General features: G+C 46.0%; 1 protein-coding gene across 1 annotated transcript in view; it reads right to left on the minus strand.

The window, feature by feature from the left end:
• Positions 1 to 25920, minus strand: part of LOC126259883 (uncharacterized) — a 97518-nt gene that overhangs the window by 8499 nt on the left and 63099 nt on the right. Inside the window, exon 4 of the mRNA XM_049956954.1 lies at positions 21253 to 21435. Within this exon, the coding sequence (XP_049812911.1) occupies positions 21253 to 21435 (183 nt within the window). The remainder of the gene's footprint in view (positions 1 to 21252; positions 21436 to 25920) is intronic.

Below are 25920 nucleotides of genomic sequence, written 5' to 3' on the forward strand. Positions count from 1 at the left end.
CGGCGTGAGGTTTGCAGCGGCGTGAGGTTTGCAGCGGCGTGAGGTTTGCAGCGGCGTGAGGTTTGCAGCGGCGTGAGGTTTGCAGCGGCGTGAGGTTTGCAGCGGCGTGAGGTTTGCAGCGGCGTGAGGTTTGCAGCGGCGTGAGGTTTGCAGCGGCGTGAGGTTTGCAGCGGCGTGAGGTTTGCAGCGGCGTGAGGTTTGCAGCGGCGTGAGGTTTGCAGCGGCGTGAGGTTTGCAGCGGCGTGAGGTTTGCAGCGGCGTGAGGTTTGCAGCGGCGTGAGGTTTGCAGCGGCGTGAGGTTTGCAGCGGCGTGAGGTTTGCAGCGGCGTGAGGTTTGCAGCGGCGTGAGGTTTGCAGCGGCGTGAGGTTTGCAGCGGCGTGAGGTTTGCAGCGGCGTGAGGTTTGCAGCGGCGTGAGGTTTGCAGCGGCGTGAGGTTTGCAGCGGCGTGAGGTTTGCAGCGGCGTGAGGTTTGCAGCGGCGTGAGGTTTGCAGCGGCGTGAGGTTTGCAGCGGCGTGAGGTTTGCAGCGGCGTGAGGTTTGCAGCGGCGTGAGGTTTGCAGCGGCGTGAGGTTTGCAGCGGCGTGAGGTTTGCAGCGGCGTGAGGTTTGCAGCGGCGTGAGGTTTGCAGCGGCGTGAGGTTTGCAGCGGCGTGAGGTTTGCAGCGGCGTGAGGTTTGCAGCGGCGTGAGGTTTGCAGCGGCGTGAGGTTTGCAGCGGCGTGAGGTTTGCAGCGGCGTGAGGTTTGCAGCGGCGTGAGGTTTGCAGCGGCGTGAGGTTTGCAGCGGCGTGAGGTTTGCAGCGGCGTGAGGTTTGCAGCGGCGTGAGGTTTGCAGCGGCGTGAGGTTTGCAGCGGCGTGAGGTTTGCAGCGGCGTGAGGTTTGCAGCGGCGTGAGGTTTGCAGCGGCGTGAGGTTTGCAGCGGCGTGAGGTTTGCAGCGGCGTGTACTCGCTTGGACAAGTCTCATGTCTCACAATTTGAGAAAATTAAAGCAGAGTGCTGTTTTCTATGAGAACTGCTGAATACAATTTCGTTTCTGTCAATAGAAGGCACAATTGAGAAACATTGGCACAATGAAATGAATAGTTAAGATACACAGTGAAAAATTGTACACTATGACAACACATCTTGATGGGACAACATGAGTTATGCGTAAGCAACTGATGGAGCAGAATCTCGAGCAATGTTCTTTGCAGTTCTTATATCGAAATGCACCATGTGTTCATGGGAAAGGGGAGCAGTCTTTTTGCTGAGGGGGCGGTGCAGCTCCACTTGCACGGGGAGTCAGTGTTATGGTCCATCGGCGCACGTAGGAGGAACACGGAGTGCTGGGCTGCGCACAGCGGCTGGAGGCACCTGGGATGCAGCGGGATAAGGTTTGCAGCGGGATATACTCGCTTGGACAAGTCTCATGTCTCACAATTTGAGAAAATTAAAGCAGAGTACTGTTTTCTATGAGAACTGCTGAATACAATTTCGTTTCTGTCAATTGAAGGCACAATTGAGAAACATTGGCACAATGAAATGAATAGTTAAGATACACAGTGAAAAATCGTACAGTATGACAACACATCTTGATGGGACAACATGAGTTATGCGTAAGCAACTGATGAAGGAGCAGAATCTCGAGCAATGTTCTTTGCAGTTCTTATATCGAAATGCACCATGTGTTCATGGGAAAGGGGAGCAGTCTTTTTGCTGAGGGGGCGGTGCAGCTCCACTTGCACGGGGAGTCAGTGTTATGGTCCATCGGCGCACGTAGGAGGAACACGGAGTGCTGGGCTGTGCACAGCGGCTGGAGGCACCTGGAATGCAGGCGGTTTGCAGCGGTATAAGGTTTGCAGCGGTATAAGGTTTGCAGCGGTATAAGGTTTGCAGCGGTATAAGGTTTGCAGCGGTATAAGGTTTGCAGCGGTATAAGGTTTGCAGCGGTATAAGGTTTGCAGCGGTATAAGGTTTGCAGCGGTATAAGGTTTGCAGCGGTATAAGGTTTGCAGCGGTATAAGGTTTGCAGCGGTATAAGGTTTGCAGCGGTATAAGGTTTGCAGCGGTATAAGGTTTGCAGCGGTATAAGGTTTGCAGCGGTATAAGGTTTGCAGCGGTATAAGGTTTGCAGCGGTATAAGGTTTGCAGCGGTGAGCTGTCAAGGGTGGATGAGTGTGTTAAATGTAGACCGACGAAACATGCGTCTTAGACACTTAACGTTAGGAATATTTTGGATGTGCAGTAGGACAACACTGTAATTTTATGTCTTTGTATTTTGTACATTGTTATAAATCTGTTCTTCCTCGTAATTCTATTAGACCGTAAGGAGCTGAACGTGCAAGGGCTGGAGAGAGATTTGTGTAATGAACGAAGAGTGAACGCGTTGACAGTGCGTAGATCTTCCTCTGGTTTCATTCTGAGTTGACTCTGTTCAAGCTGTTTCCTCAAAGATAATGATACGAGCCACATCAGAATAGCAGCCGCTACGCGTTAAAAGAAGATCCCTCACGTCTTTATTATTTTTTATTTCTTATTTTTTATTTCTTATTTTTTGTGAATAGATCCTTCTAGAACGAGTAATAAATTTCTTTACGTATTATTTCGTATCGACCATTGCAGTCATCTGAAAACTTGGATCAAATTTTAGAAAATTTGGTATCAAAACCTGTGCACAACTGGTATGTTTTTAATTCTCTGATGGTGGACAGTAGCAGAAACGGCGTGATGACTACAGAAATACTGTATGTTAACCGATCTAGATGGTTTCATTGTCAAAATACTCCCGATGGCCGCAGACAGTTACTGAAAATGTATTTCTTTTATTAATAATCGCCTGTGAGCGAGTGCACATGCAGTCATAAGGTTCTTCTGCATCAAGTTATGTTTACGTGTTATCAGTGTTGTTACGTGTGACCTTCGAATATTCGTTCTAAAAAGAGAAATTTAGATATACAGGCTTTACTCAGTTGTGAAACGTAAATTTTTCGCGCACCTGTGTGCAACGAGCGAATTATTTCTATGTAAGCGACACAAGACGTAGTAAATAAGCGTGTCGATGAGAGATTTATTTTGTCTTTGATTGTGTTCAGTCTTTCAGTTGACATATTCTTATTTCCTAAGCTGTTAGTGTCTGAAGGCTGCATCTTTAAATTACCTGTCGAACTGCGATTGACGTTGTTGGTGTAGCCAGCTTTTATGTAAATTTGTAATATATTCAAACCATTAAGTATGGTTTCAGGGTACTCAATTAAATTTTATTTTCCGGCCCTCTTTTCCACAGTGATATTGGTGTTGAGAGATAACAGATGAACGGGGTTAAAAGTATCAGATGAGATAGTCGGTGTCAGTAGATAACTATCGCCAGCCTGCGCTCAATTCGGTTACGTTCGATCTGAGTCCTCACGCTGTCGTAGATCTTGATCCCTAGTCCAGTAGCGCTCTGAAGTAGTTCGTAGTTGTGGTGCCATGTTGTCAGTACTGTTTGCATGCAATCACACTTGGACTTCGCAGCGCGGTTCCTTACGTACCAGCAATACAAAAATGTCTCTCCCAAAATTTCGGGCAGTAAATGGACGTTAAAGATTGGCAATCTGGCAAAGGGGGGGGACCGACCTTGTTTCACAAAGCGACTTGCATCCAGCGCACGTTAGTCTATCGATTATTCATATGACTTTGAAACGCATTCCTGTCGGTTTTTTAACACATTCTAAATTGCTTTCTGAATGGGTCGTAAGTTGATTTGTGAATGCGTGCATAGTGTACATGATTTCTGTATCGGGGGAATCCTCGTCGCATGTAGAAACAAACTTTCCTACAGACAAAAGGGGCTATACGAGCTGAGCGGTGTAAGGCCGAACGGATGAATGCCAACCGCTGTCTGATTGTGTGGTTGATTGGGTTTGCGAATGATGAGCGTTGTTATAATTACTAGCAACATCCGTAGATTCAGACTACAGGAGTGGAAATAAACGAATAACAGGAAAGAAAGATTACGTATTACCTTCTCTATGTATCCAAGAAAACGAAATTTTGACAGAAGTTTTGGCCATATCTCTATACTAGTAAGGGCTAGTTGTAGCAGCCGCTGAAGTTCTATTCTGGGAGTAGTGCAGAAAATGTTGCACGATCACTTAATAACGTCTAACCGGAGAATAAACGCGGGATAACTAAACTGGTGATCGTGGCAGGGTTAGTGAAGTTAACCTGCGAATAAGCTTTGACACTGGCGGGAATAGTTACAGAATTAGTGATAACAAGACTGTTGTAAAGTTGTTCCATAATTTGTGTGATGTATCCGTTTCTTCTCCTTCCAAGTTTGTATAAAAATTTCGTGCTACTACGTCTCGATTTTATACTTGCGAAACTGGAGCGTATGAAGTAAGTGTGAAACTATTTCTTAACGTAAAGCTTTTTGCTTGTAGTGGGTGTAATAGGGATTTGATACTGGTACATGTGAATTATGTTCTGTCGTTACAAAAAAGACCGTTTGTACCAAAACAGTCGCGTTTATTTGATTTGTGTTAAAATTGTTGAGCATTAGAAAGGCCTATTTTGTTTTACCTACCAGACAGTGACAAAATAGACGTAATCAGATATGAATCCACACCAGTCTTGGGTGCTATTTGTAATAACAGCTTTCTCAGTATCAGACAACGACATTTCGACTTTTCATGTAGCAAGACGTTTGACGAACTTTGAGGTACTGGATTCTTTCGCAGAAAGGGAAGCACGCCATGTAAAGCTGTAGCAAGATTAGAGAATACATTTCTTCGATCCTTAGCTCCTAGAATTGTCTTGCTTGTCATGTCTTTACAGGGTTTATGTATCCTATATTTAATTTTATGTCACACAAAGCAGCAAGTTAACTGATATGGGATACAGTGTGCAAATTTTCTGAAGAGTTTTTTTTAAGAAAAAGGGGACAGGATGTCAAACCGGCCGACTGTAAGCAGGAGAGAGACCACAGGACATTTTAATTTCCACTGTCCTGAATATGGTTTGATGGTATCCATTACAAAATATACGTGTTTCAATTCCACAGAGCGAAGTACAGTGACGTGTGATAGAAGAATGCTGTGTGGGGAGGGGAGGCACTGCACTTTAGCACACTTACGACCAAATAACGTGTTACATTTCCTCGAACACACGTTTTATCCATCACTCTCTTCAGAAAGATGTGCGCTACAAAATGAACATATTTTTGAAAATTCGATTTTTTAAATTTTGGGCGTCCTGTCGTAAACGCTCGAGTGGCGGGGTTATTGCCCCCGTTCGGAAATTTCGTAGATCCGGGGTTGATGCGCAGAGCAGTCTGAGTTATAGTAGGGTAATGGGTAGTGGGTAGTCTCCACGTGACCCGTGTTTACATTTAGTGATTTTGCTGTTCCCTCTTCGTTTACTGCTCTCACGTCAAATGAAAACAATACAGATTTCTGTGGCCGGGAGCTATCAAGCGAATTAAAATACATTCACGTAATTACGGAAGGCTAAAATGTGTTACTAGTTGCAGATTTTATTTCCACCTTTCTGGCAGTCAGGCATTAATTGCCTTGCAGAACAATGAAGTCATTTTTGTCGGATTGCTAAGGAAATTTTCTTTTACTAATCTTTTCCGCTGAGGCAGACAATATATTTGAAACTAAGTGTTGAATTCCATACACTGTTCGCTGCATTTAGAGTGCACGTTTTCAACTTCTAGCACGTATGGCATTATGCCATAATAAAGAACCAAATATGAGGTAACACAGTACTGGTACTCCAAGAAAATTTACATCCAGAAAACCACATTGAAAATTTAATATCAGGTCGTGGCTTACTTCACTGGGAATCTGGACATACTAAAATTTGCACATTTGTGTCAAGAAATTCTGATGCTCGTGGAGTGTCCTCTGACGCCTTGTTTCTTTTATGACATAATGTAAGATCTTTTGATGTTTTACACCTGTGAACATAAGGGCTTCCTACGACATCGTAGCTGCGCAAGCGCGGTCACGCCTGTCATCTGGCGTTTCTGGCAAGTGCAGAAACGAATCTGTTTCTAACAGGTCAAGGGAAAAAATTCCGAATGGTGTTTTGAAAAGTTACCATCAAAGTAGCGTTCTGGCAGTTATACCGGAACTATGTGCGATCATGTATGATGAGTTTCTTAAATCACAGAGCGTTTACTCTCATTTCAAAATTAACGCTTTGATGTTGAGCCATTTAGATGAATTTCGAGCCCAGAAGATCAGACATTTATGTCATTATTAAACATTTTACTGGCACATTTGTGTGATACATCTTAAATTGTAATACGCGCATAAAAGAACAACATTGTAAGTAAAAGCTTAGCTTCTCTTGCAGCGTATTAATCATATAGACAAATATTAAATGTGAAAGCTTTGCGTGTCATGTAGCAACACTATGTATATTAATTTAAACCATTAACTTTTTCTGTTTGTGTGTTCGCACTACTTAAGTGGTGTTGCTGTTGGCTGACATCACGTGCCCTAAGCTCTGAATATACGCTGTCAAAGATCACGTGACATGAGCTATGACTGGCTTCCATAAGCGCATCGCAATCTAGATTTCAATGCTTCGTAAAGTAAGATGCAGTGTTTGGCGGAATTCGAATTTATACTTTCGTAATACGAAAATATGCAGCGTAGATGTTGCTGCACATAAAAGATATTTCCAAAATGCGTGTCTTCCCTGTGTTTAGTTTTCGATAGCGCTGGGAAATTCTACGCCCATGTATAAAACCATAATCATTGACTGATAAGTTATACAGTTCCGAGAGAAAATATGCTGTCAGTTAACAGGGACAAAGTATGTTTTCACCCGGAAGAACGTGTATTTGTAACCAGGAAATCCGGGAATTTGTTTTCCTCGTCTGTGTATACACCCTGTGATTGAAGACTGGTGATCAGGAATTTTTGGGCTTCTCTTCCCCTCTCCATGCCATCCAAACAGACGTCCAGGATTAAACCCCCATCTGGTGGAGAATGGGCTACACGCCAGAATCAGGTTTTACCTCTCCCTGGTCTCTTAATCAACAATGGTACTGCAATACTTAAGCACTGACCAGGGTTACGTTTAAGACGATTATCATACAGCATGCCCAAGTAAGAGAGAATCACCTAAAAAGGCTTACATCAAACTATGTGATGTACACATACAGTAAAATGATCATCGCATATTGAGATGGAGAAAATTCTCGACAAAGCTTTAACATGTGAGCTAAACAATGTTACCAACAATTATTTTCTCCTTATAGAGATTTCCAAATGCCAAAAAATTTCTCCAGCCATTTTATTTACGTATTTGCAGTAAGACCTACAATAGTAAAGCCCTTGTATTGCCCATATATGCAATAAATCCTAAAGAGTAAGGTGTAGTGGTCATACCTGCCTCTAGATCATGGAGTTTGATTCCCGGCCATGTCAAATTTTCTTTGCTCGAGTACTCAGCGTTTCTACGGTTCTGATCATGTCGTCTCACCATCGCAAAGACGCTCAAGTCGGTGAATAGCCTCACACAGAAATGCTTGCACTGTCGTAGCGGCCCCTTACCAGTTAGAGGGCCCGCACAGCAGACAAGCAAGAAGGGCTGCCGAACGACTTTCAAGAGTTCAGATCGAAACATCGCCAATTTACGTAAACAACAACATGTCTTCTGGCGAAGTAGTTCCATGTTTGAATAAAATCTTCTCGGGTTTCCAACCTCGTCAACTGCTTAAAACTCCGAGCTTTCGGCCAAGCACTCCTTGGCAATTGACAAGTGGTATGACTGCCAGTGTGCTGTTGGTGCGCCCTTATATAAGCTAGCTGCCGGCTGTGACGTTACTGGTGCCTGTGACATTGCCATATATGGGCATGTTTTGAGTCTGCGTTCGATGTGCCCTCTTCAGCTGCACGATCGCTGGATCCCACGCAGCGCTGATCTGCAAGCCACCGTCTCTATTCAGAGTGTTTGCGGTAATTTTTATTTCAATAGCTTCCTTTATTAACCTGTCTCAGAAGCCGTTAGAAAACGGTCACCACATAAAATTTGACGATACCTCTGTCGTGACTCGCACTAACTCATCCTTAGCTAACGCAGATTTGTCTGGATAGCGTAGGCGATAATACCTCTCATGTTCTTTGCTGCGTTGTTCCACAGTGCACACCGTTTATCCGACGAACTTCTCGCCACACTCACAAGGTATTTCATAGACCTTATGCGTCTTTCACTGGTCTCAGTAATTCACGGATTTTCGTTGGAGACCTGAAGATGGATTTGCTCTTGTCTTTTCAACAGGCTTCGTATCTTGCCCGACAGAGCCACAGAATGGCAGCAAAGCAAGTTTCTTTTCCTGCTCTCCGTCGGTGGTCTTATTCTAATATTTCCCAGAAATCACTTCTTTCACTTGATGGGCACTGTAGCCGTTATTCCTGAAAACCTTCAGTAGGTGGCTCAGTTCATGGGGCAGGTTATCGTCTGATATTACCCTTGCACGATGCACCAATGTTCGTAATACTGTGCGCTTCTGTGCTGGATGAAGGCTGGTGGCGTGCAGGTGCAGGTGCGGGTACAGGTACAGGTCTGTCTGTGTGGGTGGGTTCTGTAGACGCTGTGGCCAAGGCACCCATTTCGTTTACGGTGGACTAGGACGTCGAGGAAGTGCAATGCATTATCTTTTTCTATCTCCATGGTGAACTGGATATTACTGTTGTTGCCATTGAGGTGTTCCAAAAACTCGTAGAGTTTCTCGCGTCCGTGTGACCAAATGACGAACGCGTCGTCAACGTGTCGAAAGAAGCACTTCGGCTTCAATGGCGCATTATCTACGGCAATATCCTCAAAATTCTCCATGAAGAGGTTTGCAACAGCTGGAGCCAACGGGCTACCCATTGCTACGGCGTCTGTCTTATCGTAATACTGGACGTTGTACGCGAAATACGAGGACGTAAGAGTGTAAGTGACGTGGTCGAGCTATTTAGGCACATAGTACTGGGAAATTAGGTCCAAAGCGTCTTTGATAGGCACATTCGTAAACAGCGCCATGACATCAAAACTGACCATATCATCATCCTCACTAAGGCGTAGACGGTTGATTTGCTGATAACTTCTGCTGAGTTTTTTATATGATGTTCGCAGTGTCCCACATGTGGAGTGAGGAGCTTGGCCAAGTACTTCGGCAGCTTGAATGTTGGAGAATCTATTGTAGACACAATAAGGTGAAATGGCGTCCCGTCCTTGGGTATTTTCGGTAAACCATAAGCCTTATGGCATAAGCAATAGGTGGTGTGGACGCTTATGGGAGAAGATTCTTAACCACACTGTCTTCCACTGGCAATCGCTTAAGAAGTTCTGATGTTTTTCTTACTATTCTTGATGTCGGGTCGCGTGGGAGCTTTCGATAAGTATCTTCGTTCAGTAGCGCACAGATCTTCGTATCATAGTCCTCGAACTCGATAATTATGGCGGCATTGCCCTGGTCAGCAGGAAGTACCATAATGCTTTCATCATCACATAGTGCTCGAAGGCCGTTGCGCTCAGCACTGGTCCTTTAGGATGCTGTTCACTTCGCCGTTGTCATTGTTGTCATTTGTCATTGTTGTCATTTGTCATTGTTGTCATTTGTCATTGTTGTCATTTGTCATTGTTGTCATTTGTCATTGTTGTCATTTGTCATTGTTGTCATTTGTCATTGTTGTCATTTGTCATTGTTGTCATTTGTCATTGTTGTCATTTGTCATTGTTGTCATTTGTCATTGTTGTCATTTGTCATTGTTGTCATTTGTCATTGTTGTCATTTGTCATTGTTGTCATTTGTCATTGTTGTCATTTGTCATTGTTGTCATTTGTCATTGTTGTCATTTGTCATTGTTGTCATTTGTCATTGTTGTCATTTGTCATTGTTGTCATTTGTCATTGTTGTCATTTGTCATTGTTGTCATTTGTCATTGTTGTCATTTGTCATTGTTGTCATTTGTCATTGTTGTCATTTGTCATTGTTGTCATTTGTCATTGTTGTCATTTGTCATTGTTGTCATTTGTCATTGTTGTCATTTGTCATTGTTGTCATTTGTCATTGTTGTCATTTGTCATTGTTGTCATTTGTCATTGTTGTCATTTGTCATTGTGTGGAACACCTGACAGGTTCCACCAGTCAGAACTCACGTGACTCATATAGCAATCCGCCAGCTCGGCGTTATAAACATGCCCGGACAGTCAGACTGACAGTGTTTACCTACCGCTAGAACGGCTCTGACCAATACTTATGCCGGCTCTAGCGTAGTATACAGTCGCCGTAGCGTTCAGTAGCACGTTATATCTTGTAATTGGTAGAGTAGATTTTGATTATTACTTTCTTTGTTGTATTCGTATCTGGTTTTTGCCACCACAAGAACTGAGGTTTTTCTTTTTCTTGCGTTTAAAAGTTAATGCATGCCAAGAACGCGATTTTCTTTAATTATAATGAAGTGTGCTCAAACTTGACTGTTAGTTGTTTCCTGTCGACCGCAGGACGCAGCATGCACCAGGGGAGTGAACAACCAGACTCAGAAAACATCTCCCCGAAACCAGTGCCATATAATTTCATTTCTATCAGTTCTGTGACTAGTGTCTTTTATGGTAATGACAGATGTTGGTGTGATATCAGAATGTTCTGCTTGACTGTACAGGATTGTTTGACAGTGTTAATTATAAACGAATATGAGAAACTAGTTTTAGTGGACAGATGTCAGAATGTTTGTATGTTTGAATTCATCTGCTGGTGTTCAATTTCTTTAACGAATTAGTTCTCACCGCAAGGGGAAAGGAGTTTCTGCCATCACGTTAATAGATCATTTACGTACCGGGTATTTTATCTGGTGTTTGCCAATAAGAAACTAGGAAATACACTCCTGGAAATTGAAATAACACCGTGAATTCATTGCCCCAGGAAGGGGAAACTTTATTGACACATTCCTGAGGTCAGATACATCACATGATCACACTGACAGAACCACAGGCACATAGACACAGGCAACAGAGCATGCACAATGTCGGCACTAGTACAGTCTATATCCACCTTTCGCAGCAATGCAGGCTGCTATTCTCCCATGGAGACGATCGTAGAGATGCTGGATGTAGTCCTGTGGAACGGCTTGTCATGCCATTTCCACCTGGCGCCTCAGTTGAACCAGCGTTCGTGCTGGACGTGCAGACCGCGTGAGACGACGCTTCATCCAGTCCCAAACATGCTCAATGGGGGACAGATCCGGAGATCTTGCTGGCCAGCGTAGTTGACTTACACCTTCTAGAGCACGTTGGGTGGCACGGGATACATGCGGACGTGCATTGTCCTGTTGGAACAGCAAGTTCCCTTGCCGGTCTAGGAATGGTAGAACGATGGGTTCGATGACGGTTTGGATGTACCGTGCACTATTCAGTGTCCCCTCGACGATCACCAGTGGTGTACGGCCAGTGTAGGAGATCGCTCCCCACACCATGATGCCGGGTGTTGGCCCTGTGTGCCTCGGTCGTATGCAGTCCTGATTGTGGCGCTCACCTGCACGGCGCCAAACACGCATACGACCATCATTGGCACCAAGGCAGAAGCGACTCTCATCGCTGAAGACGACACGTCTCCATTCGTCCCTCCATTCACGCCTGTCGCGACACCACTGGAGGCGGGCTGCACGATGTTGGGGCGTGAGCGGAAGACGGCCTAACGGTGTGCGGGACCGTAGCCCAGCTTCATGGAGACGGTTGCGAATGGTCCTCGCCGATACCCCAGGAGCGACAGTGTCCCTAATTTGCTGGGAAGTGGCGGTGCGGTCCCCTACGGCACTGCGTAGGATCCTACGGTCTTGGCGTGCATCCGTGCGTCGCTGCGGTCCGGTCCCAGGTCGACGGGCACGTGCACCTTCCGCCGACCACTGGCGACAACATCGATGTACTGTGGAGACCTCACGCCCCACGTGTTGAGCAATTCGGCGGTACGTCCACCCGGCCTCCCGCATGCCCACTATACGCCCTCGCTCAAAGTCCGTCAACTGCACATACGGTTCACGTCCACGCTGTCGCGGCATGCTATCAGTGCTAAAGACTGCGATGGAGCTCCGTATGCCACGACAAACTGGCTGACACTGACGGCGGCGGTGCACAAATGCTGCGCAGCTAGCGCCATTCGACGGCCAACACCGCGGTTCCTGGTGTGTCCGCTGTGCCGTGCGTGTGATCATTGCTTGTACAGCCCTCTCGCAGTGTCCGGAGCAAGTATGGTGGGTCTGACACACCGGTGTCAATGTGTTCTTTTTTCCATTTCCAGGAGTGTATATGTCCAATGTGTAGCTCACGCCAGTGCAGACAGATGTTGCCCTTCGTGTGTTTCACATAACTACCACTGTCGACGGAACTTGTCGATTTCTTCCTCGTTCTGAAGAAAGTGGTTTAAAGTATAATTTTACGTGCACATTCAATAAAGCAATGCCATGTTACTTACGAGGGACGTTCAATAAGTAACGCCCCACATGTTTTTAAAAAAAGCCAATAATACACATAGACAAACGCCACTGTTATCGCTTCACATCTGATATTTGTTCTGTGCGCCAGTGCAGTTTCGAACCGTTCTGGCAGAGCCGTGGTGCAGCGTCAAAATCGCGTCTACATAAGACTCCTGTTACAAGCAGCGTGCTGTTATCGAATTCTTGTGTGCAGAAAAAGAAACCGTGGTGAACACCCAAAAACCATTGTGTGCAGTGTACGGAAATGCTGCGGTTTGTAGGAGTACAGTTGGGCAATGGGCAAAGAAAGTTACAGCCTCAAGAAATGTAGAAAAAGATCTCCATGATCAGCCCCACTCGGGACGTCCTGTCACAGCCACTGCTACAGACGTGCTGAATCGTGCGGATGCCATTATTCATGCCGACGGGCGCATCACTATTCGACAATTTGCTCTCAGACAGTGTCGGTCATTGCAGACTCACTGAATATGCAGTTGTCGGTCAGCATTGGAAAAGTAGTGCCCAAGATTCAAAGAAAGGCCATTTCATCTGAATGGTTGGAGCGTTGTGAAATCGACGGAGAGGCATTTGTCACTGATCGTTACTGGGGACCAAAGCTGGGTGCATCCCTTTGTGTCTGAAACAAAAGGCAATCCATGGAGTGACATCATCCTCATTCACGACAAAATGAGAAATTAAAGACAACCCTCTCTGCCGGAAAGTCATGGTGACAGTCTTCTGGGATTGTGATGGCGTCATTCTCGTGGATGGCAAGAGGGTCAACCATCAATTCAGAAGCATATGTTAAGTCTCTGATTAAACTCACACCGTTTCCGACGTGTTCGATCGGACAAGATTCCAGCAGAAATCTTGCTCCAACATGATAATGCACGCCCACACACAAGTCTGAGAACCCGGCAACACATCGCCAAATTGGGTTGGACATCATTGCCGCATCCACCCCCAGTCCTGACCTGGCACCCTCTCCTACAGGAGAAGAGCTTTTACCAACAGGAATACATACTTTTCCACAATGTTGGCGTACGGCTATACAACGTGATGGAGACTACGTAGAAAAATAGGACATGGGAAAGACATGTCGATGTTTGCCAGCTACTCGTTTGTAGCTGTTCAGACAGGGCGCCGTAGGCCTGCGAGCCAGATGTTCGTGTCGATTTTGCAGTACAGCATGAACGTGTTAACTGTTCCGGGCAAGATTAGATTTGTGGCATTGCCGTTATAGCTCTTCATCAGGCGACAACAGTAAAACAGCCAGCCATACTGGCATGGACGCGCGTGTGCCCGGTTTGGCGGAGGGAAGGACGGAGAGCGTTGACACATTGGCGCAGAAATTGAGAAAAAGCAAGTAAAAACAGCAAGAATGAAGATTAAAGAATCAGCTGACAGGCAGGATATGGAAACACGATGTGTAAGGGAACTCGTGTACATCTAAGAGAAGCAGCCTTCTCTCGGCCAGCGACAGCAAACGCACGCCGTTGCCAGATTGCCGTTTCTTCAGTGGCCATAGAACTCTAAAGAAACGACTATAATCCGTTCATCATGAGAATAAACCTGATGTAAACGAACACAAACGCAGTTAATGGTCAGAAGCCGTAGCACACTTGCACTGGTGGTGTTATGCTCTTGCAAGTAGGTCCAACTTATACAGGGTGTTACAAAAAGGTCCGGCCAAACTTTCAGGAAACATTCCTCACACACAAAGAAAGAAAATATGTTATGTGGACATATGGCCGGAAACGCTTACTTTCCATGTTAGAGCTCATTTTATTACTTCTCTTCAAATCACATTAATCATGGAATGGAAACACACAGCAACAGAACGTACCAGTGTGACTTTCAAACACTGTTACAGGAAATGTTCAAAATATCCTCCGTTAGCGAGGATACATGCATCCACCCTCCGGTGCATGGAATCCCTGATGCGCTGATGCAGCTCTGGAGAATGGCGTATTATATCACAGCCGTTCACAATACGAGCACGAAGAGTCTCTACATTTGGTACCGGGGTTGCGTAGACAAGAGCTTTCAAATGCCCCCATAAATGAAAGTCAAGAGGGTTGAGGTCAGGAGAGTGTGGAGGCCATGGAATGTCCACATAACGTGTTTTCTTTGTGTGTGAGGAATGTTTCCTGAAAGTTTGGCAGTACGTTTTTGCAACACCCTGTATATTAGGTATCTTATTACAAAGTTAAACGACACTTTAAGATATTCAGATGTATTAACAGCTATCAACAGTTTTCTTGATCACGCTTTAGCTACGTAGTTTTCATTTCAAAAATAGTGTAGTCACAGCCTCTGCAGCGTTGAGCTCTGATTGCATACTGCGCATTAACAGCGCGACAAACGGCTGAGGGTGATTTCTGTTCTATAGAGGCACACGGTTAAAAAGTGCCGAGAAATAGGCTGTTTTAAATGTTTCTCATAAATTTACGGAGATAATCGGCACTGAACTTTCCCCAGCGTTGTATACAATGCAGTTGTTAATGAAGTCCCATTAAACGTGTAGCGTAGCCGGTAACGTATTGGCATATGAAACAAATGCATTTATTCGTGCGTTGGTAACATTTCCCCGGTTTAATTTTTTTCCCTCGTGCAGTCTGAGATACGTGTCGTCCATTATTCATAATAAAATATGATTAGTTTTATAATTACGTCTTCCCGTTTCTAATTACATATTGGGCGCGTAATTCCTGCTTCCATTTCAAACACAAATTCTTAATTAATGATCTTTTATAAGAGACTGTTCATAAAAATTGAATTGTCATGTTTCTTAAACAACTCTTAAGGCAAAAGTGAAAAAAACCAAATCTTTATTTGGACAGTGTTGAAAGAACTTTCACCCGAGTATAAGGACATTACCCTTCATGATAACGAGCAGTACATTCGTCTTTTTGCTTCTTCTGGCTGACAATGTGAATTCCAAAAAGCCATTGGTTTGACCACAGCACGTTTTTAACAGTGTACGTTGTCAGGTCGATCTCGTCGATTTCTCTCATCCTGATAGTGTAAACCTAGTGAGATGATCTTGGTAGACCATTATATACTTTTATAGTTCTCAGGGCTGAAATCGAAGAGAGCGAAAGAAGTTGCCTACAGCCTCATCGACATATTTACGTTGCTTGGTGCTCCGAGTGTACAGTCAGAGAACGGCAGGGGCTTCACAAACAGTGTGGTAAGTAGCGTAAAGGAGTATTGGCCCACGTTGAAGATCGTCCATGGTACGCCGCGCCAAAGTCAGGGGAGAGTCGAAAGAGCAAATCGGGACATTGGAAATATGCTGTGTGATTGAATTCAAGATAAAAAACTAGCTGCTGGAGTGACGGACAGCTGTTTGTTCAAAACAAAGCTTTTCATGTTGGGTTTAACAGGTTTCCATACGAAGTTGTCAGGCTGCAAGGCCAGTGTAGATTCTCGACCTCATCCTTGCTTGATGACGTTTTACGGCACGTAGAGACTAAGGAAGAGATGGAAAACGCAGTATAGAGCCTGCAAATAACACAGCAGAAGGGAAGGGTTCCTGCAGAAGATACATATGAGAACGTAATCCACGTTGGAGGAAACCAAAACATTGATGAAGCAATGGTTATCGAAGAACCTTCCATGGTTACAGAAAATCCCTCTTCTGAAATCAGTTGCGTCTGCTGGAAAGAAACCAGCGGTGCTCAAACATGTCAAAAGTGCGGCAGAAACGTTCATACCATCTGTGGACATTGTTCCTAAAGACGATGAAGACGACGGGGTAGAAAGTGACGGGGTTAGCATTTTGTTCAATGTTTGCTTCAATATTGAGACAGTTACCTAAAGTAAAACGGAATCGAAATTGAACCTTGAGTCAGGCAAAAAAACGGAAAATTCCTGCTCTACGTTTGGATACTACTGTGAGAGTTAAGATTCCCGACTTGGACAAAGGGGTGGGGGTGGGGGGTGACTCGCACCGGCTGTTGGCAGTTGTTACGAACGTGACAGAAGATGGATTTTACAGATTTGGAAGTGCAGAAGGAATCTTGAATCAGCTCTAAGCAATATCAAAATTCTCCGTCTGTCCAAAGAGTTTCAGGAGAATCGTATTTCGCGGTCAGAAACGTCTTCCTCTCCGATCTGCAGCTGCTTGCCAGTTCACAAAAGGAAGAAGGAAGGTTGGGCTGAAAGTCCCGTCGACATCGAGGTCATTAGAGACGAAGCACAAGCTCGGGTATTGTCAAGAATGGGGAGAGGAATCGGCTGTACGCTTTCAAAGGAACCGTCCCGACATTTGGGTGGAGCAATGTAGGGAAAACGTGCTAAACCTAAATCTGGATGGCTGGACACTGAAATGCAGTGGTTAACGCACTGCCGCTTCCTGGGGACTGGTTTGAACCGTCGTCCTCTCGAATAAGAATCCAAAGGATTCGCCAGCTGTATGAGCAACAGGAAATATCAAAATGAGATGCCTTTGTGTCAAAAAGAAAATTAAGATTAATTCAAAATGCCGCTCTAGCCATCCCTGCTGTGAGATGGTCATGCCAGTTCTGATTTGCGTTTTACCGGTAACAATGAGAAAAGGATATTCTTCTCTACATTTTGACAGTTTGATCTTGTACATACATATCACGATTTAAAGTGTTCCTTCATGAAGGAGAAAAGCGAGTACGTACTGTAACAAGTTGTTCAATTTCAGTTCTTCTTTCGTTGTTTTCCGGTAAGAATATTCTGTGATTTCTTTCGTAGGTTTGGTCTTTGTTTCAAATGGGTATTAATTAATAAAGGCTCCTCTTCTTCTGCCTTCTAACACTTTGCGTAAATGGTCCTGGTCATTCTGTGTAACGCCTACGAATTGCATAGAATGCATAGGAAAAGTATGTAATATTTTCACAAAAAGCTTAAGGTTCATAATTTCCCTATAAATATCAGGAACACACTACATTACTTAGGCATTCTACAGAATACCGGAATTTCACACAATGCCGATAAAATATGCACTTCAAATATGGATATCCGCCATCTTTCTGACGTCTCGGGTCAAAGCAGACGTGCGGAATCGCAACTTCCGGTAATCCAACAGCGTCCTGCACCAGGAGTCTGTAATAAGTCGCTCACCTGAAGAGGGATAAGGGCTTGTCAGCCGAAGTATCGTAACAATATGCCCATGTCATCCGGTTTTGATCGCAAAATTTCAAGAGATTCATTTATTCTGTGCAGTTTTTTTACATAAAAATAGTTCATTTAAGCAAAATTTTTCAATAACGCTTTATTTTTAATAAATCTACTTATAATATTACAAAATTTGTGAAACCTACCTCGAAAATATTACGGAAAGGTAGTTTTACAGGCTGCGAACAGAGGTAGCCAGGGGTGGGGTGCGAAGCTTCGGTGGTTGAGCCAGCGTCCAGGTTCGCCTTGTTGGTCAGTTATTCTGTTGCAGACCTTTCGTCGGACCCCTTTCTGTCTCGCTTTGTGTGCCAGCCAGGTAAAAGTCGTTCTGTCTGACTGTATCGGGAATTTCCGAACACCCCGTGTAGCAAACTTCTAGGACTTCTAGAGGGGGGTGAGTATATAATATCTTGAAAAGGAGCCCATGTCCGGAAATGTCATCAAACGGCGCTACAGGCGAAGGAGCATTTAAATTTACGAATATAGAGGGTGATTCTGTGATGATACACACTGTCTAGGGTGATGGAGGTAGATACATGTATCCATTTGAGGCACTGATCCCTGCTTCGGAAGCGAACGAGTCGAAAGTTACAAGCGAAAATCGTTCTGATGCCACTGACACTGGAATACATATGCTGTTAGTGTTGTTGCTAAGAATTTAGGCTACGCAACTTCGAGGTGGTAGTATGGACAAACAAGGAAGAAATGTCCAGTAAATACGGGCTCTAAAATGCATACCTGAGGAGCTATGAGCACTTGCTCATCTTCGCTGCTGTGAAATAAGTCTGATCTACCGAGCAATGATAGGTTCACTTGGATCAGAGGACCCACTTCATTCCGTGTTAACAAAGCCCACACCATTATGGAGCCACCAGCAGCTTACAGTGCGTCTTATTGACAACTTCGATCCATGCCTTTGCGGAGTCTCTACCATAATAGAACTCTAACATCTAATATTACCAATTTAAATCGGGATTCATCCGACCAGGTCGCGGTTGTCTAATCCTCTAGGTTCCAACCGATATCGTCACGAGCCCAGGATAGGCGCTGCAGGCCATTCGTCCGTCTGCTGCCATAGTCCATTAACACCAATTTTCGCCGCACTGTCGTAAATGGTACGTTCGTCGTACGTCCCACATAGGTTTTGTAAGGGGCCAACCATCCCTTACATTGTTCTCAATACGTATCTTTCTCACGCAGGTCGCAGTAGGTACTGTCGATAGTCGAGCGCCCACTGCGCCAGAGGGAGTATACCCCTTTTAAATAACCTTGGAATCAGTGTTAAGACACCGAGCAAGTAAGTTTTTGGCTGCTAAGCGAGCACAGTGGATTTCTGCAGGACGGCCGACCGCGTTTACAATTGTTTAACGGTTGTGTGGGTCTCCCAAATCTGTGGGCCCGACCTCCAGCAAATACGTAAATGGCGTTAATTGAGTGAGTTGTCTGATATGGTTAAGTGTTCATTTGTGCACCGTGATTACGCGACAAACGCGCCGGACTCCCACGATTTGGATTGCTGTGAGGATTGTACACTCATTGCCACCCGAAGAATATTGGCGTGTCATGACATAAATAGGCGACCTGTGATGAGACAACAGTTTTTACTTTGTCAGACGAAGGGAGTAATTGCGTCATTCGTGCTGTTTAGACAAAAGATACAGAACATTAAGTATGTCAAGTAGCAATAATTGATACGTACTTCTTTGTTAATTAGCTTCGTTGTATTCGGTACGAAACAACTGCCGTGTAAATATTAACCGATGAGCCTTTGTCAGCTGCACACAGTCAAAATAGTTCAAACTGTTAGGCTACAATCCACTAGTCAGTGTCAGTGGGTTTAATCATGGGAGTGTTTCAGTTTCCACGGTTATTTCACGCAGTGTCGTTTGTCCGTTATGTTGTCGGCACACGGAGCGTGCTGTTGAACGTCAACGTTAAGCGTGCTTTCAGTGAGCTGCTGAACGCTCAGGGACCATGCGACTTGTGCGCGTAGTTTGTGGGCCTCAACGTAGTATACGCGATCGCAACGCACTCCAGCGGCAGTTGCGGGATGATTCTAGTCCGTGAATCACACTACGAAACGGGCGCGCGTAAAATTCCGACATTAGGATATGGACAATGGGGGAAATGTGCTTTTTAATAGAGCTAGTCACATTGTAGTATATGTAATAAAAACATGTACATGGATAGTTAAGTTTTTATTTACTTTATACGCCTGTGTCCTTATTGATTGGACATGGTACTTTCCTTTTTGTCTTTAAAGTTCCATTACGAACAAAGCGACACAAATTTGCAATAGTTCTCCACATAAGATAAGCATTATTTTATCATTGCCACCTGATCACTTCCTACTCAGTAGCAGAATATTTACAACATGTGGATTACGAAGCTTGAAAAGGAACAAATTATTTTTATACAAGCAGCGCAAGCTGTCCTGCACATTAAGCCAATCGAACAAACGCACTCCTCAAAAAACGGCGAACATACATTTACGTAACATCAAATATTGTAGTATATAGTGACATTAAACCTATAATAAAGCACCGGAACCTACTAAAAACGTGAATGTTAGGATTGGCTGTAGATGACGTGTTTAACGTCGTGATTAGTGTTAATGGTCACAATGAGATGCGTGATAGTGGTGGCTCACGTCTCGCCACGTCTAAAAATTTTTCTTAACATGTTGCCACTTGGTAAACCTTAAATTTCAATTAGTAATGTACCTACGATTAAATTATAACAAATTGTACCGAGAAAAATGTGTTTTTGGTGGCTCCTCAGTGTGTCGCTGCCTTCAAATGGCGTACTGACATAATACGTTAAGTTACAAGAAATATTTTGCTAAAAATGTTTCTCGTTATTTTATTGTAACGAATCACACAGTTAACAACGGGTTTTTGAGTGATTCTCAGTTTGCTGGTGCTCAGAAACGGCATACATTACATATAGTCTTGAACTGAACGCCAATATGGCGCCTCACAGCTGTCTGCTGAAGGGAGACGGCGTGCATGTGACGTAGATAGCGTTGTACCATCTGATTGATCAACGCTTAGACACACGCTCAGAATATGACTTGCTAGACATTGCTCTGCACGATAGGAGAGACTCCCGAACGGACTTCTCCACGCTATGGCGTCAGAAACTCAGAACGTGCATCCGAACACTGAGCGTGCCCTGTGCCGACTGCTTTAGCCTAACAGCTCTACGCGAACGCCGCTGCTCTCGGTCGCTAAGCGAAGGTTGTCGGCCACTGTGTCGTTCGCGGCAAGAGGTACTGACTGAAATCTTGTTTTCTCATCGTATTCTTGACGCTGTGGATCTAGGAATATCGAATTCTCTAACAATTACCGAAGTGGAATGTCCCTTGCGTTTGAACGGAGAAGTGTAGTTGGATCCAATGTCTGTCTGTTTCCGACGGGGCTACGGCCGCACGACGGAAATCTTGTTCACATGTATCACCTGAGTACAAATGTGAGTGCGGCCACGCCGCTGCCACTTGACACCTCGTGCAAGCGAAGCTCCCGCCATCTGTACATGAGCGTATCGCTATCCCGCCCGTCATCTCGGAGTAGAGTGGCACCGAGTGGTGTGTGTGTGTGTGTGTGTGTGTGTGTGTGTGTGTGTGTGTGTGTGTGTGTGTGGGGGGGGGGGGGGGGGGGGTACTCACTCGTAGCGCCCCTCGTCCCAGACGAGCCCCTGCGGGCACCTGTTCAGCTGCGGCACCAGCCGGCCGCCGACGCGCGCGCACACGTAGTGGATGGCGGCGTTCTCCGGCAGGGCGCCCGCCTGTCCCAGCCGCAGGCAGCGCGGCACCGGGCCCTCAGTACAGGGCCGCTCCGTCCGTTCCAGGCTGGGGGCAGGCAAAACGTCACGTTGCAGTATAGAGGCCAAGGGGGGGGGGGGGAAGGAGGAGGGGACAGAGTAAAAAAAAAGCATTGGTTTCCACAAACGGAATCGGCCATTTATGAAAGCTCAGTTCAGGAAGAAATGAAGAGAAGTATTAATATGAAACAATTGACCCCAGAAATACCATTACTTTACATACTGTGATGATTTCTGCCAGTGTATTCTTCAATTAGGTTTTTACATTCAGTAGGAAGGAAACAATTAACTTCCAAATTCTGTAAAATCCTTCTCTCTGAGCCCAATACTGACGAAGCTTTTCTTAAAGATATAAAGGCTAGGATATTAGGTGACTATTCATCGCCGGTAGGGGTGGCCGAGCGGGTCTAGGCGCTACAGTCTGGAACCGCGCGACCGCTACGGTCGCAGGTTCGAATCTTGCCTCGGGCATGGATGTGTGATGTCCTTACGTTAGAACTACTTAAACCTAACTAAGTTCTAGGGGATGATGACCTCAAATGATAAGTCGCATAGTGTTAAGACCCATTTGAACCATTTGATTATTCATCATATGATTATTATGCACTTCGTTTACAACTAAAACATACACGAGGGTATACCCAACAAAAACCAGAATAGCATTGCCCTGGGCGGAGCTTCTGTATACTCCGTTCGTCGTAACACCTCACGTAACCCCCCCCCCCCTCCCCCCCTCCGTGCGTAGCGAGCACGGGACCCCAAGCTAATGTGGCCTTCCTTCCTTTCCGGGCTGCATACCTTCCCTTTCCGCATCCTTCCCCATCCCCCATCTTCGCCCCCCCCCCTCACCTCCGCCTCTTTCCTTACCTTCCTCTCCCTCTGAGAGTATGTTTTGTGTACCTACGTCCAGAGACGGACGCTCGAAAATGTAACACATTCTTTGCTTTCTCTGCTTGCAAGTTTTCATCCTTCCTTTGTCCTTCTCTTTTACTTACCTCTTCTCTTTACCCTTCTCTTCGCTGCGACGTTTGAGACCTCTCTTCTTTCATTTCCCTTTCTCTTTTTTTCCTCCCTGTGCGTGTCTGAAGGCCGACCCACGCATTTTCGTGAATAGCCGGTGATGGGGTGACGCGGTAACGCGTAATTCCCCGCCCCGGGTAGACAGGTAGGACCCGTACGTACCCCTCTGGTAACGGCCAGGCCCAGGGAGGGGTGATTACCCGAGCTGATACCTTCCGAAAGTGCCGATTGGTCCCTCCGTCCGTTCGTTCACACCTCAGGTCACACCTCCCGACAATCACCTAAGGCGGGAGTGCCCTCAGAGAGGGCCCCCACAAGGGAGGAGCGCGCCATTGGAGACGCCGGTAATCATGGGGGATTCTTCCGCAATGGTTTCCTCACCTTCCACTGTCTGCTCACAAACGTAAGTTCACCGAGTCTCAGGCACAGTTAGTTCTTCCATGGTTGCCACAGTTCATTGTTGTTTCTCGGTCTTACGGTCACGACTTCTCCATGGTCAACCCTTTCATTATTCAGAAAGGTGTCGACGCAATTGCAGGTCCAGTAAAGTCTTGTTCCAGATTACGGAATGGCACCCTGTTGTTAGAAACACACAGTGCCCTCCAGGCACAAAAATTGCTGCGTACCTCACTACTACACACTTTCCCTGTCCGGGTGGAACCGCACCGTACATTAAATTCCTCGCGTGGAGTCGTTTATACACGCTCCCTCGATGGACTGTCTGACGAAGAAATTCAGCACTACCTGTCTGACCAGGGTGTAACGGCTGTTCATACGGTTATGAAAAGGGTTGACACGAACATCATTCCAACCCGCACTGTCTTCTTGACATTTGACAAAGTTCAACTCCCATCGAAAATCAAAGCAGGCTATGAGATAATTTCCGTTCGCCCTTATGTCCCAAACCCTACGCGTTGCTATCTGTGTCAGCGGTTCAATCACACCAGCCAGTCCTGTTCCAATCCGGCCAAATGTGTTAAGTGTGGCAAGGATGCCCATGAGGGTGCTTGTCCACCTCCATCTCCTCGCTGCATCAACTGTATGGGTGACCACGCTGCTTCCTCTCGAGATTGTCCCGTTTTTAAGGACGAAAAGCTCATCCAGGAAATTAGAGTAAAGGAAAAGGTCTAGACCTTTGCTGCTCGAAAATTATTCGCCAGTCGACAGCCCACCGTGCCTCAGAAAGGAAAATACAGCGCAGTCCTTGCTTCTCATCGGCCAACAAAGGAGGCAGCCACGCAGACATGCAACCTCACCTTTGCGCTGGCCGATCTGACGACCGTGGCACTAAAGATCGCACGTTCAACCTCACCACTTTCGCCTGCCCACTCTCTGGCTCACCCTTCGTAGAGTTCTGCTAAATCTCGAGCCCAAAAGTCAGACACCAAGACTTCGAAAAAAGAGCATACTCGTGAAGAGTTTTTACGTACGGCAACTTCCCAACCATCGGTTCCTCCTTCCTCTAAACATCATACTTCCAAGAAGGCTACAAAGAAACCCAGTTCCTCTCCTTCTCCCATCTACAGCACCACCTGGCGGAAATCGCCCTCGGCTGTCTTCTGTGTCGCCGAGGCGCACTGCTGGCGGCCGATCAACTGGCCGGTCGCTGGTGGCACGAGCTGCTCCTGACCAACCTATGGATCAGGATCGTCTGCCTTCGGCTGAATGCCATTCCATGCTGTCGGTCGCAAGCTCAGAGCAGTCGTTGAGTTGACAGCGACCTTGGTCACATTCCTCCATTTTCTGTTCACCCTATGTCCATTATCCACTGGAATATCCGCGGTATTCGAGCCAATCGTGATGAATTGTCGATCCTCTTACAATCCTACTCGCCGGTCATCTTCTGTCTTCAGGAAACAAAGCTGCGTCACCATGACCGCTTTGTTCTCCCTCATTTTCAGTCCGTCCGATATGATCTCCCCTCTGTTGAAGGCAATCCAGCACATGGAGGACTCATGATTCTTCTCCATGAAACTCTCCATTATCACCCAATCCATTTAAACACTTCCTTCCAAGCTGTCGCCGTCCGTCTTTCCCTTTCCGGATAAACGTTCTCTCTTTGTACTGTATACATTCCATCGTCCACACCAATGGCACGAGCTGATTTCCTTCATCTTCTTGGTCAGCTTCCACCCCCATATTTGCTGGTTGGGGACTTAAATGCCCACCACCCGCTTTGGGGATCTCCACATCCTTGTCCACTTGGCTCACTATTGCTAGACGTCTTCCACCAAGCAGATCTAGTTTGCCTCAACACTGGGGCCCCTACGTTTTTGTCTGCCTCCACGACAAATTTATCTCATTTGGACCTTGCGGTCGGTACTGTTCCGCTAGCTCGGCGCTTCGAATGGTTCGCCCTTGATGATACACACTCCAGTGACCACTTTCCATGTGTCCTTAGACTGCAGCCTCAACTGCCATATATGTGCCCGCGACGCTGGAAGTTTGCCCAAGCCGATTGGACACTTTTTTCGTCTCTAGCGACATTCGATGACCGTCACTTTCCCAGCGTCGACGATGAGGTCACATATTACCGACGTTATTCTTACAGCTGCGGAACATTCAATACCACGCACCTCAGAATTGCCCCGGCGCCCCCCAGTTCCTTGGTGGAACGAGGCATGCCGTGATGCACTACGTGAGCGGCGACGTGCTCTCCGCGTTTTCCGCCACCATCCTACTTCGGCCAACTGTATCCGCTATAAGCAGCTCCGAGCGCGATGCCGTCGTGTCATCCGCGATAGCAAGAAGGCAAGCTGGAAATTGTTTATTAGCTCATTTAACACCTCGGAAGTTTGGACTCGGCTTCGACGGTTCTCAGGCGCGCCTAGTTTCTCCCCGGTCTCTGGGCTCACTGTCGCGCATGATACCTTAGTGGACCCCGCCGCAATTTCTAACTCATTGGGTCAGCACTTTGCCGAGATTTCGAGCTCTTTAAATTACCCGCCAGCGTTTCTCCCGAAGAAACGTGCAGCGGAAGTGCGACATCTTGCTTTCTCCTCTCAAAATCGCGAAAGCTACAATACTGTTTTCTCCTTGCGGGAACTCCAACATGCCCTCTCTTCTTCTCGCTCCTCCGCCCCAGGACCGGATGGTATCCACGTCCAAATGTTGCTGCATTTATCAACCCGTAGTCTGCGTTACCTCCTTAGCCTTTATAATCGAATTTGGACCGACAGTACTTTTCCCAGACGATGGCGGGAAGCTATCGTCGTTCCCATTCCGAAACCTGGAAAGGACAAACATCTCCCCTCTAGCTATCGCCCCATTTCTCTCACGAGTAGTGTCTGTAAGATTTCGGAGCGTATGGTGAATTACCGTTTAGCTTGGTGGCTGGAATCACGCAGTCTTTTAACACCTGCCCAATGCGGATTCCGAAAGCATCGTTCTGCAGTTGACCATCTTGTTGCTCTCTCCACTTATATCATGAACAATTTTCTCCGGAAACGCCAAACGGTAGCAATATTTTTTGATCTGGAGAGAGCATACGATA

Source organism: Schistocerca nitens, chromosome 5 (genome assembly GCF_023898315.1).
Source record: "Schistocerca nitens isolate TAMUIC-IGC-003100 chromosome 5, iqSchNite1.1, whole genome shotgun sequence".
Taxonomy (NCBI): Eukaryota; Metazoa; Arthropoda; class Insecta; order Orthoptera; family Acrididae; genus Schistocerca; species Schistocerca nitens.